The 13755-nt window shown below is 41.5% G+C and overlaps 1 protein-coding gene across 2 annotated transcripts in view; it reads right to left on the reverse strand.

Annotated features, from left to right (window-relative positions):
* Positions 1–13755, reverse strand: part of DHRSX (dehydrogenase/reductase X-linked) — a 169549-nt gene that overhangs the window by 23219 nt on the left and 132575 nt on the right. Inside the window, exon 6 of one of the 2 annotated variants that reach the window (XM_055701346.1) lies at positions 7107–7314. The exons of the other annotated variant lie outside the window; for it this stretch is intronic. Within the exon in view, the coding sequence (XP_055557321.1) occupies positions 7107–7314 (208 nt within the window). The remainder of the gene's footprint in view (positions 1–7106; positions 7315–13755) is intronic. 2 annotated transcript variants of the gene reach the window in all.

Raw genomic sequence — 13755 nt, forward strand, 5'->3', positions numbered from 1 at the left:
GGGATAAAACTGATCCAGTACTAGCAGGGACCACGAGGAGATCACTGGATGAACAGCTCTGATGCAGGCATTCATATTGCAGATATTTATGAACTAGGAGATATGTCAGAGGTGGCTTCCAGGCACAGATGCCTCAGACCACTGTAAAAGGGGTGTTGCGTCAGCTTCTTGGCAGAATTTGGAATTTTCTGTCAACCTTTCAAAGCTCAGGATAACCATTAAAAATTGTGTCTATGTTGTTCGTGGAAGAGCTTCCTTACTTCACATTGAAAGGTTTTTCAGTCTTCTTGGATTGCTGGTAAATTAAGGACTGTCACATTCACAGAGGGGAAAAGGAGTGCCTGTAAATCTCCAAAGCCTCCTAAAGTTAATTTTTCTGTAGTGAGTAGGGGCTTTAGGTGATGGGGCTCTGCAATATAAATGTTATAAGCATTGTTTTGTTGCATTACTAACAAGTAGCAAACGAATAAGGAATTTAGTTAGGTCATCCTCAGAGAAATATTGATTGATCTATAATGCACATCGTACCTGGTGGCAAACTGTCCGTGTGTGTGTGTATATATATATGTATGTATGTATGTATGTATGTATTAATATGCACTTCCACAACCTCCTACTCTGCATCTCCTTATTTTAGTTGGTGGTCTTTCTCCTTAACTCAGTGTACAGGTCTTTCACATGGGAGAGAGAAAGTGCCTGTAACTCCTGTTTGCACCCTTGCTGAATGGGTCATTTCAGTGGGGCTGGGGTGGTCTTCTCTCTTGCTCTTTTTCTCTCTCAAAGAGCTGTCTGAAATATACAACAGTGAGAAAGATTAGTGGCTGCCCTGTGTTCTGCTGCCAGTGGGTTCAAGTTTCCAACAGTGTTGTACTACCTGACTGAAAGAAAATGGAATTATAATTATGTAGTGATGGAGGTAGAACTTCCCAGGCATGCGAGGGAGAATTACAGTAGTGCAATGCTATAACCTCTAACTATAAAGACGATGGATTGAAAGTAAAACACTAATGGTCTAGTTGAAATGTCAAGATTTTCTCTAATTCCCCAACTTTTCAACCTCTTTTTTGAGACCTTTTTATTAGCAGCATTGTGGTTACCTTCTTTTAAACTGACAGTAATCGGTACCAGGTCCCTGGCATGTGTTTGGTCTACGGCAAATTATCTTCTCCTTTTGTGTTTCCTCCATTTTCAACAAGTCTGACTGGGAATAGATTAGCATACAAAGGTATTAACCAAATATATAGGAAAGTACTGCTAGGAAATGTTGGCAAGGAATAAATTGGCTGATGGAAAATGTCTTTCCTAACTAACTCTGTGGGTTCTGAATATGAAAATAGTTGCAGATTACAGGATGATAGGTGCTGATGTGCTAACACTGGTTAGGCTCATATATTTTCACAATTTCTTAACTGTTTACTTACTCTCTCCTACAGCAATACAGAGAATATTTTTTTCACTCTTTTGGATATGAATTGAATTCCTTTCAGATAGAATGAAGTAATCTGTCCGAGCTGTCAAGTTAAATCAACAATCCTACCACACAGGAGTTAGGGCTAAACCCTCTCTTACACAGTACAAATACGTGTTTTCTGCATGTTCCCGGCCTGCCAGCAAAATGATAACGACAACATTTCAGTCACTTATCCAAAATTTTTGCTCCAAAACAATTTCACATAGAGAAAGCATAGGTTTTTACATAGCGCATAGTGCAGGTTTAACCTGCATTTCTTTAGACTATTTTCCAGGTTAAAAAGGGTCAATCCTGCAGGCAGCGTTAGACATGGAGACAGTTTTCTTGTCTTGTGAACTCTTTTGAAAGATGTGAGATAGTCTTCCCATTTCACACTGTCAGGAAAAACAAAGGGGTGCTTTCCTTTTTTTAACCAAACAAATAAAACTGCAGGACAAGGCATGAGATGGATCTCTGACTGCACACACTGCTTTAGTTTTTGCTTGCTCCATGGCTGTGTTTCAGCCTGTTCCAACTAGCACCCTCCAAGAGGAAGCCTGGGTGTGGTTTGAGTATAGATCACACCAGCAGCTGCTCCGAATAGGAGTTGCAAACAAGAACTTCAGCAGCCTTGATTCCCTCTGATGCACTCCAAATCAATCCTACCCATTTTGTGCTGTCCCGTACTAGTAGTATCTTTACCCCTTTGCATGCCGTATACCAAGGCATGAAAAACAAATCCTTCACTTTCCTGCCATGAAAACATTCTCTAGCAATTCTCAATGTGTCTCTTAAAGTAAACATTAAATAAACTTAGACCTGAGAAAACACGGATAAAGGTAACGATATTTTGGGACACAGGGGAACAACAGATTCAGTGGAGACCAGGTTCCAATGCTATTTACGTGTGCACTGAGAATCGGCCTACTGTAGAGGGGTCTGATCCTAACAGGACAGACACAAAAGACTGCTCCAAAGCTTTCTTATTCAGCAGTTAAAATAAATAAAGAAGCCACACTGCATCCACATACCCCATAACAGGCAGGACCTGGATGCCTACCCAAGTCCAGGGACTCACGCAAGAAACACACTCGGATCACCAGGGTTTGGGAGCTCACGAGTAGATTGCTCATTACCCTTCTCAGGTAAGTCCCTCCATTTCCCCCCCTAGAATCATTCTATGGGTGTACGAATAATCAAATATTTATTAGATGGAATAAAAAAAAAGGACCCCTATGGCTCTGAAGCTTAAATCCCTTTACAAATGTGTACAAAAATGGGACCTGTCTAAAGACCTGAGTTACTGGAATAAAGTAGACCATTCCCTTCTCTCTAATTCTGACCAGAATGCTACTTTTGATCTGAAAACCTTCTTGTAAAATTTAACTGTCAATAACATGTTTCTGCAAGGATTTTTCATTTTGTGAGAATACTCCAGACTAGCTTTACATGAGGACCACACACTCACATGGACAGAAGATGTTGATGCTGATGAATTGCTGCTTTCAGCTGTAGAATTTAATTATTCTCATTCTCTACAGCTGGCATTATTGTGCAGTGATGTGTTTGTCTTCTGACACCTCGGGGGGGAGGTTGAAATGAAGTTTCTACGTTCCTAGTGCCAAAGGGACAGTTTGAATAAGAAGTGCTGCAATGAGACCTGCATGACTATGTCCTCTGGCATGAATGATGAATCCAGGTTCTTTAGATTTTGTTTTCCAGCAGCACTTACAGACTGAAAGCATTTCTTTAAAAATGTTATAGGAAAATTACACTAGAGTTAAGCCTATTTTGACAGATGAAAGAAATGAACTAGTTTATACCGGCTGATTTCTAGCCTGTGTTCCTGAAGCCTTTCTCTTCTTTTTTACAGGCTGGCAGGGTCACTAATCCTACTCATTTTCAGTTTGTCAGTCAATAATCACTTACGTGGCACTATGTCTTTGGAAATGACAGTTGAGACAACATGTGATGCGTAGTCTTCCGTCCACAATTCCTTCTTAAATAGCAATCTGAGGTGGCTGAAAGGACTGAATACTCTATATCTGATAATGACACATTCACCAAGCCTGTCATGAAGGTTTTTGGGGAAGTTTACAACACTGCTAAGTGGGAAATGTTTCTAGTATAATGGCATAATGAAGTCACGCAAAGCAGAATAATCCCTGCCCTTGGACTCAACTTTTTTGGTTTTTTTTCTCTAAGGCATTTTAATTGTGTCACAAGCAGAGGCCATCTGGCTTAAGAATGAATATTCATTATCTGTAGCAAAAGAGAAAAACTTGTGAGGGAAATGGTACCTTCCTGGCTCCCAGCTTGTACAGTATGCATCACTAAAACTGGTGTGTTGCACAGTTGGCTAAATTGCAATTTGATGCCCAATGAATGTCTTTTTAGGCTACTATCATCTTACTAGTTAGTTATTGTTTACCAGTTGGACTTCATCTGTTCAAAAAGAAGATCACTTTATGTTAAAAATTCCTAGGGGATAACATATTTCACTGCACTCTGCAGAGCACTATGACAGCTCACCAGCTTTTATTTACTGAGAAGTCACAGGGTAGAAATCTTTCTTTTTTTTTTTTTTTTTTTAGGAATAAACATAATTTCTGTCATGCATGCAACAGGTGCCATTCTTGTTTATTAAAAATGTAGAGAAAACATTTACAAAATGGAAATGTAAAGACTGCGTACTGAAGCAGACAATAAATTTCCTGAGAAAGAATTGAGCTGAGAGGGAATTAAACCATCCCTTTTAAATGGTGGGCATTTTTTTCACAGTTTTATGACTGTCACCAATCCCTTGGCTTGGCCTGTTTTATTTCTGCAGGGGTGCCTCTCACTGCAGCTTGTTGTGGGAAAAGAAACCCCAAACTGGTTTGGCAGAGATTTTTCTGAGCTACATATGAAAAGCGAAAGACAATGTTTCACAGTTCCAAGAAACTCAAGCTGTTAATACTTTGAGCAAATTATATGTACGTATCATGGCCTATTTACAAGACTGTAGTTTATTTGTTTAAGTACCTAAATATCTTGAGGCAGCTCTGAGGTGGATGTTGAGCTGACAACCTTGCCTGCCACACTGAGCTGCCTCAAACACAAGCAGCCCAGAGAGAGTGGGGGCCAGGCTTGCAGTCGACTTGAATGCAACTGGGACCAGTGCTGGCAGAAATGCATTTAAAGGTAGTGGAGGCTCTGCCACAATATTCTGGAATTAAATCAAACAACTCTGGCTCTCTCCTGAGGGAATTTGATATGATAAATCCATGATGCATTTCCTCATCGGAGCTATCTGGGCTGTGTTGGCTCTCATGAGCACCAGGTTGCAATGGATGAAGCAATTTCCTGCACGCGTTTAGAAACCACTCTGGAATACTTCAATGTAATAAAAGTTAGTTGAGCCAATATGATTATAGAGCTATCACCTCATTTTCACTGCATTACTACTGTAATACTAGGAGGAAGATTCATATACGTGCACTCAGAAACGAAATTCCAGGGGAGAAGAAATCCATAATACCAACTATCCGCTAATATTATCAGACAACTGCATTTTCTTGTACTTGCTTTCTTACTTTTCTCAGGGGAAATTTACCCTAGTGCATGAGACCAACACAAGACCCACCTAAGCTTGAACATTGGGTACTACAGCCCTTGGTACACTGCTCTTAAAACTGCCAGGCAGGCTTTTAGTGCCAGCTTGCAGTTCTGCCGGAGTCGAACAGGGCATACCTATGTGATGAAGTGCTCCTGAATGTGAGAAAACAAGGCAAAGTCAGTCCCAAATACATAAACATATCCTAAGCAATATGCAAAGAGTAAAAGTGGAAGCTGTAACTCAGAAGTCAGGGAGAGTGGGAAGAGTGATGGGAAGAGTTTCCTTCTCCTTTGGCTTATAGGAAAAACACACCGAACATTACATAAAAATGTGAACATCTCAACCTGATAACTGAGGCATTCAGTTATCCAAACCTGAAGTTACTTTGACTCAAAAAGCAATTGATGCATTTGCTTTTCAGCAGTACACACATGGTGCTTCCATGCAAGTCAGGATGTCTGTCCCTCACCTGTTGCAAGGTAGAATTCCTTTAGAGTGGTATCTCATCCAAAGAATAGGAAGTGATCAGGAAACGTCAGCAGCATTAGTATTAGAGCTGTAAGTATGAGACTCCTTCTTGTGCTAGATCCAAAGTTATTTGATGTGTGTTCAGTGACATCTCATTCAGTGTCTAAACATGGTCAGTATAATACAAAAATGTCTCCCTGGGCACCAATAAAACTGGGTGAGATTCAGTGCTGGGAACAAGAGACTCAATTCTCACACTCAGACAGAGACATTCTGTCAGAATTCTGTGGCTCTAGAGTAAACGCTGAGCACAAGCTAAATATCTACATGAAACTGTTATGTTAGTAAGGTGAAGTAAGTCCAATGAAAAAACACCACCACCCAAGGCTGATATTTAAAATGGCAATCACAAGAGGCAAAACAAGTTTAATATATACGGTCTGGCAAAGCTGCATTCTTCTTCTTTAAGAATGCATTACATATTATGAGCATTCCTATTACAATTTTATTGCAATATTCAAGGTGTACTCAGAAGATACTATTATTTTTTTTTAAATATGGGTTTATTTGTTTGCATCTTATTTTACAGCCACTCTTCCAGCCTCCAGTTTCATTTCTAAAATTAAAGCTAGTGATATTTCCATATCAAAGTTTAAAATTAATTTGCTTTGTGGGACATGCCCCTTGATCTAAAATACTTTATTTTAATTAGGACATTTAATTTTCTCTAATGGAATCAGGTTCCATTCACTTAGTCCAAAACTCCTTTCTGAAAGAGTTCTAAGCAGTACACTTTCTCAGCACAAGGCCTCCCAAGGCTTGTCTGCATGAGGAGATTGCACTTATGCAGCGAAACTGATTTCAGATTGATCCACTTATACCACTATAAAAAGTTAATGAAGTTAACTGTAACTGGGTCTGCCCCACTTCTGGATCGGTTTTATCAAACAGCTTTAAGTTTCCTGCTGTGACCAGAAATAGATAATAGAAAATCAGGTACCACTACAAGTATGTGTTAGGATGAAAAAATTAAAGGAAAACTGTCCCACCTCCCCGAGCATGAGTCTCTGGAGCCACACAGTCTGGAGTATGGCCACTTCCCACCACCATTTTTATACAGCTTCCTTCTTCCCTTTGCCCTCTTCTCTATAACATGCTGCATACATGTAGACTGTGTAGACAGATCATGTTTGCTTCTCATTAAGAGAACATACAAGACACTTCCAAGGAACATTTTGCATATCCTGGCTCCGAGTTAGGATGGTGTTCTGCCCCCACGCACGCACACAGGCACATGGATAGGTCAGGACAGGGGTAATCAGTGCATGGGCACAGACAGTGAAAGGCATTCCCTTTCCTTACCGTGAGACCTCACTCCCTCCATTTAAAATAAGTGTTTGTTCTGGGAAAGGCCTGTCTTTATCAGTTTTATCTTTATCTTTATTAAAGTCTTCATCTTTATCATAACATGGAGAAATGCAATAAATACTACACATTATGATAAACTCCAAAAAAACTTCAGTTCCGTGCTGGCTACAGCTCTCACAATGCAGGTGCATGGCAACCAAATGATTTAAAAAAAATGCGTACCTTGAAAAATAGCCAGGCTGTCATCCATTTAACGACTTTTACAACCCAAAACACATGCTTGTAGAGCTCAGTATTCACTACTCCAGGGTCTACTACATTAGCAGTCACATGGCTTCCATCTGCAGTCAGAAGATGCTGTAGTTGATAGGTAAATAACACAAGGGCAAGTTTGCTTTGGGCATAGGCTCCATGGGGTGAATACGAACATCTGTATACAGGAGAGAAAGAGAAAGGGAGATGCACATGAAAATAATCAGAAGGAAAACAGAACTGCACAAACATCAAACGTCCTGCATTTTGCAATATCCAGCAAACAAACAGCTGTGTGTTGAGTCATCAGAAGAAACAGCTTATCACTGGCAGGCGTGTTATTTGCTGGAGTTCTGGTGATTATTCCATCAGACACCAAGTCTGATTTATGGCGGGGAAAAAAATTAAAATAACATTACACACTACCTGCCAGAACCTCTATGTCAACCTATTTAAACTGGAAAGGCTGAGGCACCACCCTCCAGGATATCGTCACCTCAAACTACTCTACCCTTCCTCACTGCCCTCTTCCCACACATACATACCCTGTTCCCACCCAGTAAATCCAAGCCTGATCATACTACTCTTGGTTATTATTATTTGTATTGCAGCAGGACCTACTAGTTTCTGGTGCAGGCTCCTGTGTTAAGCACAGTATAAATGAGCAAGGTAATCATTGCACCTGCCCCAGTGACACACCAGATTACACACAGATAAAAGAGATGGATAAAAAGATGGGGCAAGGAGAGCAGCTGCAAGTGTAACCACAGTTATGGCACACACAGCCATTAGAGCAAAGACGGCTGGCTGGGTCTGCACCAAACAGGAGGTGCGACGAAGGCACACAAATGCTGGGAGTTACGGCAAAATACTATCTGTTGAGAGCCCTGTGCACCTGCCTGCCTTTCAAGTCAAGCTTTCTAGGAACTACTGACAAGTTGGGTTTCACTGCATGTAAGCAGAAGCATTTATTTTTTATTTTTTTTTTAATAAGCAGGCTAGTTCCAGGGCAAATTAGCAGGTATGTCGTTTAAAATACTCCTCCTGACTGGGGCCTTGGTATCACTTCCACAAATTCCTGTGCCATGACAGTTCACTCTTGTAATTACTACAGCCTCTCATCTAACCTTTTTTGTGCTTAGCAGAACCAAAGGTAATTCCTGTCATTACAGACAGCTCATAGGCAAAGCAGGCAGGAGCCTAAAGCAACGGGCTCCTGGGGGCAGCAAAACTGCTCTGGTCCCCATCCCATTTGCCTCTGCCAGAACCTGGGGAAGCAGCACTGATTGCTGCTGCTGCTGCCTATGGGGATCAGGGGTTAGGGTCCCTGGGGCAGCAGCTACTGCTGCTGGAGGGAGCTAGAAGGGCACCTACCCAGGAGCAGATCTCTCTTTCCCGTCTCTCTCCTTCCCTCTAGCTGTTGTCCTGCCTCTTTGACAGCTGCAGCTACAACTCCATCCTCTACACCTTCACCCTTAGTGCAGCAAACGCCCATGCTGCGGATGCTCCCACTCTGCTGAAAGCTCGCTTTTGGTTTTCTGCGACTGCCACTATGTGCAAGGCTTTTATTTTTAATGAATAGCAAATATATCTCAGAGTTCTTTTTGTTATCTCATTCTCAATGAATACCTTATTTATAATATCCTGTACACTTCACCACAGAAAGCCCTGGCTGCTTGCAAACAGACTGACTCTCTGCAGAGGTATAAAGCTACTAAAGCAATGTAACTGTTTATGTTATCTGAAAGGACTCAGAGACTTGGAGACACAATGGTAAATCATACAGCTCAGCTACAGGAAATAAAAGACAACAACACTGAATCTCCAGTGTATCTTTTTCTTTTTCTTCTTCTTTTTCCCTGCTCTATTGTTCAAGCAAACCACAAACAAACAGGCTACAAAAGCAGTGTATAAATTGAGAGAGAATAAAAAAGGACAGCTGATCATAAACAGCCCTTCCACCAACCAATGGCCTGAGCTGTACCATGCTGGATATTAGCTCCATCACCATAAAGATATCACCTGCGCCTTGGGGTAAAATGGACTATTTTAAGAATAAAGAACAATCACTGCATGAATATAAAAGTGACTTGGCATCATTACATTTTAAATTCAGTAACGTCCGTGCTCTGATCTGAGACACTCAAAATGTCACCTTATGCTTCATGCATATTTCAACCCTTTTAACTTGAAGGACCAGATCCTCAGCTGATATGAGCTTCCCATTGTGCAGCCATGCGGGGCAGAGCTCATGCTACCCATGGGAAGATGCACTCACATGAAACCGCCCCTGCAGCCAGCTGGCAGCTAACCCTGGCACCTGTCCATCAGTGCCACCATTCCCCCACCAGTAGAGAACACAAGCTGGGGCACAGGACAAGCTTCCTGGGTTGAATTAGAGTGATCTTGTCTGGCAAGCAGCTCACAGGGAAGTGGTGCTGGGAAAGACCATGACTTGTTCTGCTTGGGTCTAGTTGGCTTTCAGTAACCTTCAGATGCCAGATAGGAGGATGGTGAATGCTCCCCATGACTTCCCATTCCCACATTTTGTGCAAGTGCTGTTTTGACTTACCTTGTGGCAATGAAGCATGAACTACAAGGGCCGGATCCTCAAAAGCCTTGTACTTTGCATAGATATCTATGTCAGAGAAACATGAGCACTGAGAAGATATAAAAAACTATCCAATCAGTGAGGAAGCCTTTTATATCACAGTGCGGAGATGCAAATGATTTGCAAGGCAGTGGGTAATCAGACTTCAGTAACACACTACAGATATGAAGGATATAAAACGGGATATACAGAGATACACTTTTGGCAGAATCCCTGCAATGATTACCTGCTCTATTCCCATTTTCTCTGCGTGTGCTTTTTGCTTTCCAGGAATCTGACATCAATGGACTACATAAGACAGAGGAATAACCTGTGATGCAGAACTGACAAGGACTTTCACTGAACAACTGTTTTGTTTGTGAGACCCCATCTTATTAGAATCATTTTGTTTAAATGACATACTGGGGAAAAAAATCAGCACTGCTTACTTGATTTTGTTACATCCAGTCTTGACTTTACGAGTCAGAAAAATTGGAGCATGTAAGCTCCTATACTTGTACCACAACTGCATCTCCCATGCACATACATGTAGAATCACAGAATGGTTTGGGTTGGAAGGGACCTTTAAAGATCATGTAGTCCAACCCCCCAACCTGCCACCAGACCAGGTTGCTCAAAGCCCCATCCAGCCTGGCCTTGGACACCAGGGATGGGGCATCCACAGCTTCTCTGGGCAACCTGTGCCATTGTCCCACCACTGTCATCATAAAAATTTCTTCCTTATGTCCATCCTAAGTCTACCCTCCTTCAGTTTAAAACCATAAAATGTATTCATCCTATGTATGAAATTAAGTGGCTTTAAAGCCTATGCATCTAAATCTAGCCTCTCTTGGTGCTCTACGCTCTGTATGTACATTTTCTACACTGAATGAAAGTATAATTATGTGTTAAATGAAATAATATTGGCATTATGCATTTCCACATTGCTTTTATTTTCTGGAGACTCTAAAACCTTTCTGAAATGGAAGTGCACAAACTGTGATGGCACACCAGTGCACGTGAGGTGCCTGTGACACTTGGACCCCTGAGGACACAGGGTATCAATGCTTCACAGCAAGGCAGGCAGACTCTCAAGTAGAGAAACCCTGCCTCCTAAGTGGCCAGTCAGGCAAAAGACTGGTAGCTCCCAGCTCCCAGTGGTGTATACGCACTGGCCAGTCAGCTACAGAGCTAGGAGGTACTGGTGTTGGGACTGCCCAGGGATCCATCCCAATGAATACTGCCCACCAGGCTTGAGCCATGCCAGACAGCAGGTGCTGTGGCATGGCAGGCCTGTGCATGGTCAGCAGCTAAGAACAACGAAGCAAGGACATGGTGGGAAGAAGTCCAGTGGGAAGAAGTGGTGTTCCTTGCATTGGTAGCTTGCAGAAGTTCATGCTCACCCCCTTTTTTGAATGGGGCTGTCTGTGGACTATTCTTCCTATCATGGAAAAAGTCTCCCCTGGGGGATGTCCCTCCATAGCATTTTGCTGAGTCAGTGCCGATAAAATAGGGCAATGCACAACTCACTAAATGGAAACTACAGGAGGAGTTAAGGCAGACAGAATTTAATTAGCTTCTTTGAAATCCAGCCAAGAAGAGCAGCAATATACAAATTCTTCTCCTTCCTTTTAAAATACTGTTTTATTGATTATATATCAAAGAATAAAGATTCATGATAAGGCAGGCTCTGCATTTTCTGTTTGAATAATTTTTAGCATAAATTCTTATTTTTGGCTTTAGATTTTTTCTGACATAGACTGACAAGTTTGAATTGTCATTACAAAAATTAGGAAGGAGAAGAGAAAGGAATTGTTTTGTATTTTTGCCAAAACAAAACAAGTAAGTATTCAATTCTGGGGTTAGTGAGTGCTTTGTGGTTTGCTGATATTTTTTAATTTTTTTTAATTATTTTTTTAAAATTATTTTCCACCAGAAGCTGATTTTACCACTCATCTCCATGGTGCTGTCTCCAGCAGCACTCTCCCTAGCATGCTGGGGCAATGCTTGTAAAAAGTAATGAGAAGCCAAATTTCAAACTGGAGCCTGCAGCAGCTAATTAGGTGTTTAAATATGGACTCAGCTGCTATCCAAGTTTGAAAACTGGATCCATGTTTAGCACTTCCCTTGGCAGCCAGCCTTACTCTGGTTTCTTTTCTGGCTGGCTTTAGTTGGTCTATGTTCTGTAGAGGTCTCCCATTTACATCCAGTGATACCATGCTTCGTGAAGAACATAAAGTCTGCTCAGGGTACCCACTGGGTAATAGGTGAAACAAAATTGCTGCTCTGCAGAGACCACTTCCTCCACACCTCCTATGCACAGGCTCTTGCATCGTTCTCTGGCTTCTTCTCTTTCATTAACGGTTGCTTTTGCATTATGCACACATGTGGAGGAAGCGGATACAGACAGACTGAAAGAAGCACGCAGTGACAGCACCCTTTCCCGTCCCTGCCACATCTTGCTTCAACAAAAGGCTCAGAGGACCTGTGGCCATCCTGACCAACACACAGCTACATTTAACCTGGCCAGTGCTAGCGGTGAAGTTTTCCTGACATGAACCTCTTTCACACTGCACTTGTCTTGCGCATGTCATCCTCCCTGCACCCATCACCACGCTCCCCAATTTCCAGTGTGTTAATTTGCCTGGAGGGCAGAGTGCACCACGATCAAACTGCGGAACAACACGATTGCTATGTGCTCCATTAAAAGACAAGTGATGCAAAACGTGGGTGACATGCTGGGGTTTTTAATGAAAGGCCACACAAAATTTCAATGTATGCCTTAGGATGAATCAGTGAATTAAGCAAAACACAGACTTGCTGTATTAAAATGACTAAAGTTTCCTAATGATTTATGTATTAATCTTGCAATACATCATCACCATTGCTTATTCAAGAATATAAAAGACTATTATTAAACGCTCATGAAGCTTTCACAGTCTTAAATTTTCTTTCTCCAGGGAATGCAGCACAAGATTTTTCAACATCTTTGATAGATTTTTGCAGTTTATTTTGAAGCAGCTACAGAAATATATTACAGAATAGTGGTAGGTATGTTTTCTGTGGTTATCATAAGCAGCTTCTTTCTCTTTTCCTACGATAAACCAAAGCCTCAGTCCTAAATACTGCTTATTAGATTTAAGCATACTTCCTGACAGTACTATCTGTATTTATCCCTTGAACACATTTGCTAAGTCTCATCAGTTGTGATTTTCCCACAACACACAAAAAAGGAAATACTGTTGGAGAAATTAGAATATATATATTGCCACTGAAAATTAGTGTTTTTCCAATTGAAAGAAACAAGCATATGCAATAGTAAAACAAAACTTAAATCTAAAGTCTTAACGTATCTAATTATTCAGATGCTGTTACAGTTGTTTTGTACAGTAGCTGTCCTGTTACCAACTACTACTATAGGCCACTGTATAGTCACCTGTTTCATATACAAGCCTGGGTGTTCTGGGTGTTCACTGAACAACTATACTTCTTCATGTACATTCCTTTCATATACTTCATATGTAGCCTTTTTTAAAAAAAAATAAAATAGTTATAAATATATACAAATAACAGTCAAGGTGGCCTTAGCGTACCCCCACATATTTGAACTGGAATACACCGGCAGCTGCAATTTGAGTGCATAAGGATGCAAGCATTAGGTACTCCTGAAGCGCCCTCATGACCCTGTGTTGGACATGCTGGAAAGGAAGGCTACAAGACTGATAAATAAAATCAGGGGTTCTACCCAAGCTGAAAAGCAAATCCTTCGTGTCCTAATTGGTCGCACAGGGGTTACTTATGCAGCCAGAGGCAGGTGGCACTTTCAGAGCAGCCCACCTTGCCCTTTCCTTCTGACTCACTAAGACTGACCAGGTCCCAAAGGTTCCCCCTTTCCCTGCAGCGAGCTCCTCAGTGCCATGTGCTGCTCATGTACAGCTCTGGCCAAAACTGGGCTTTGTCTGATATCTTTCAACAGTGGTAAAATAGCATTTTTCTTCCTAAAATTAGGGGAAGAAGCTCAGGGCTGGA

Source organism: Falco cherrug, chromosome 2, assembly GCF_023634085.1.
Source record: "Falco cherrug isolate bFalChe1 chromosome 2, bFalChe1.pri, whole genome shotgun sequence".
In the NCBI taxonomy this organism is placed as follows: Eukaryota; Metazoa; Chordata; class Aves; order Falconiformes; family Falconidae; genus Falco; species Falco cherrug.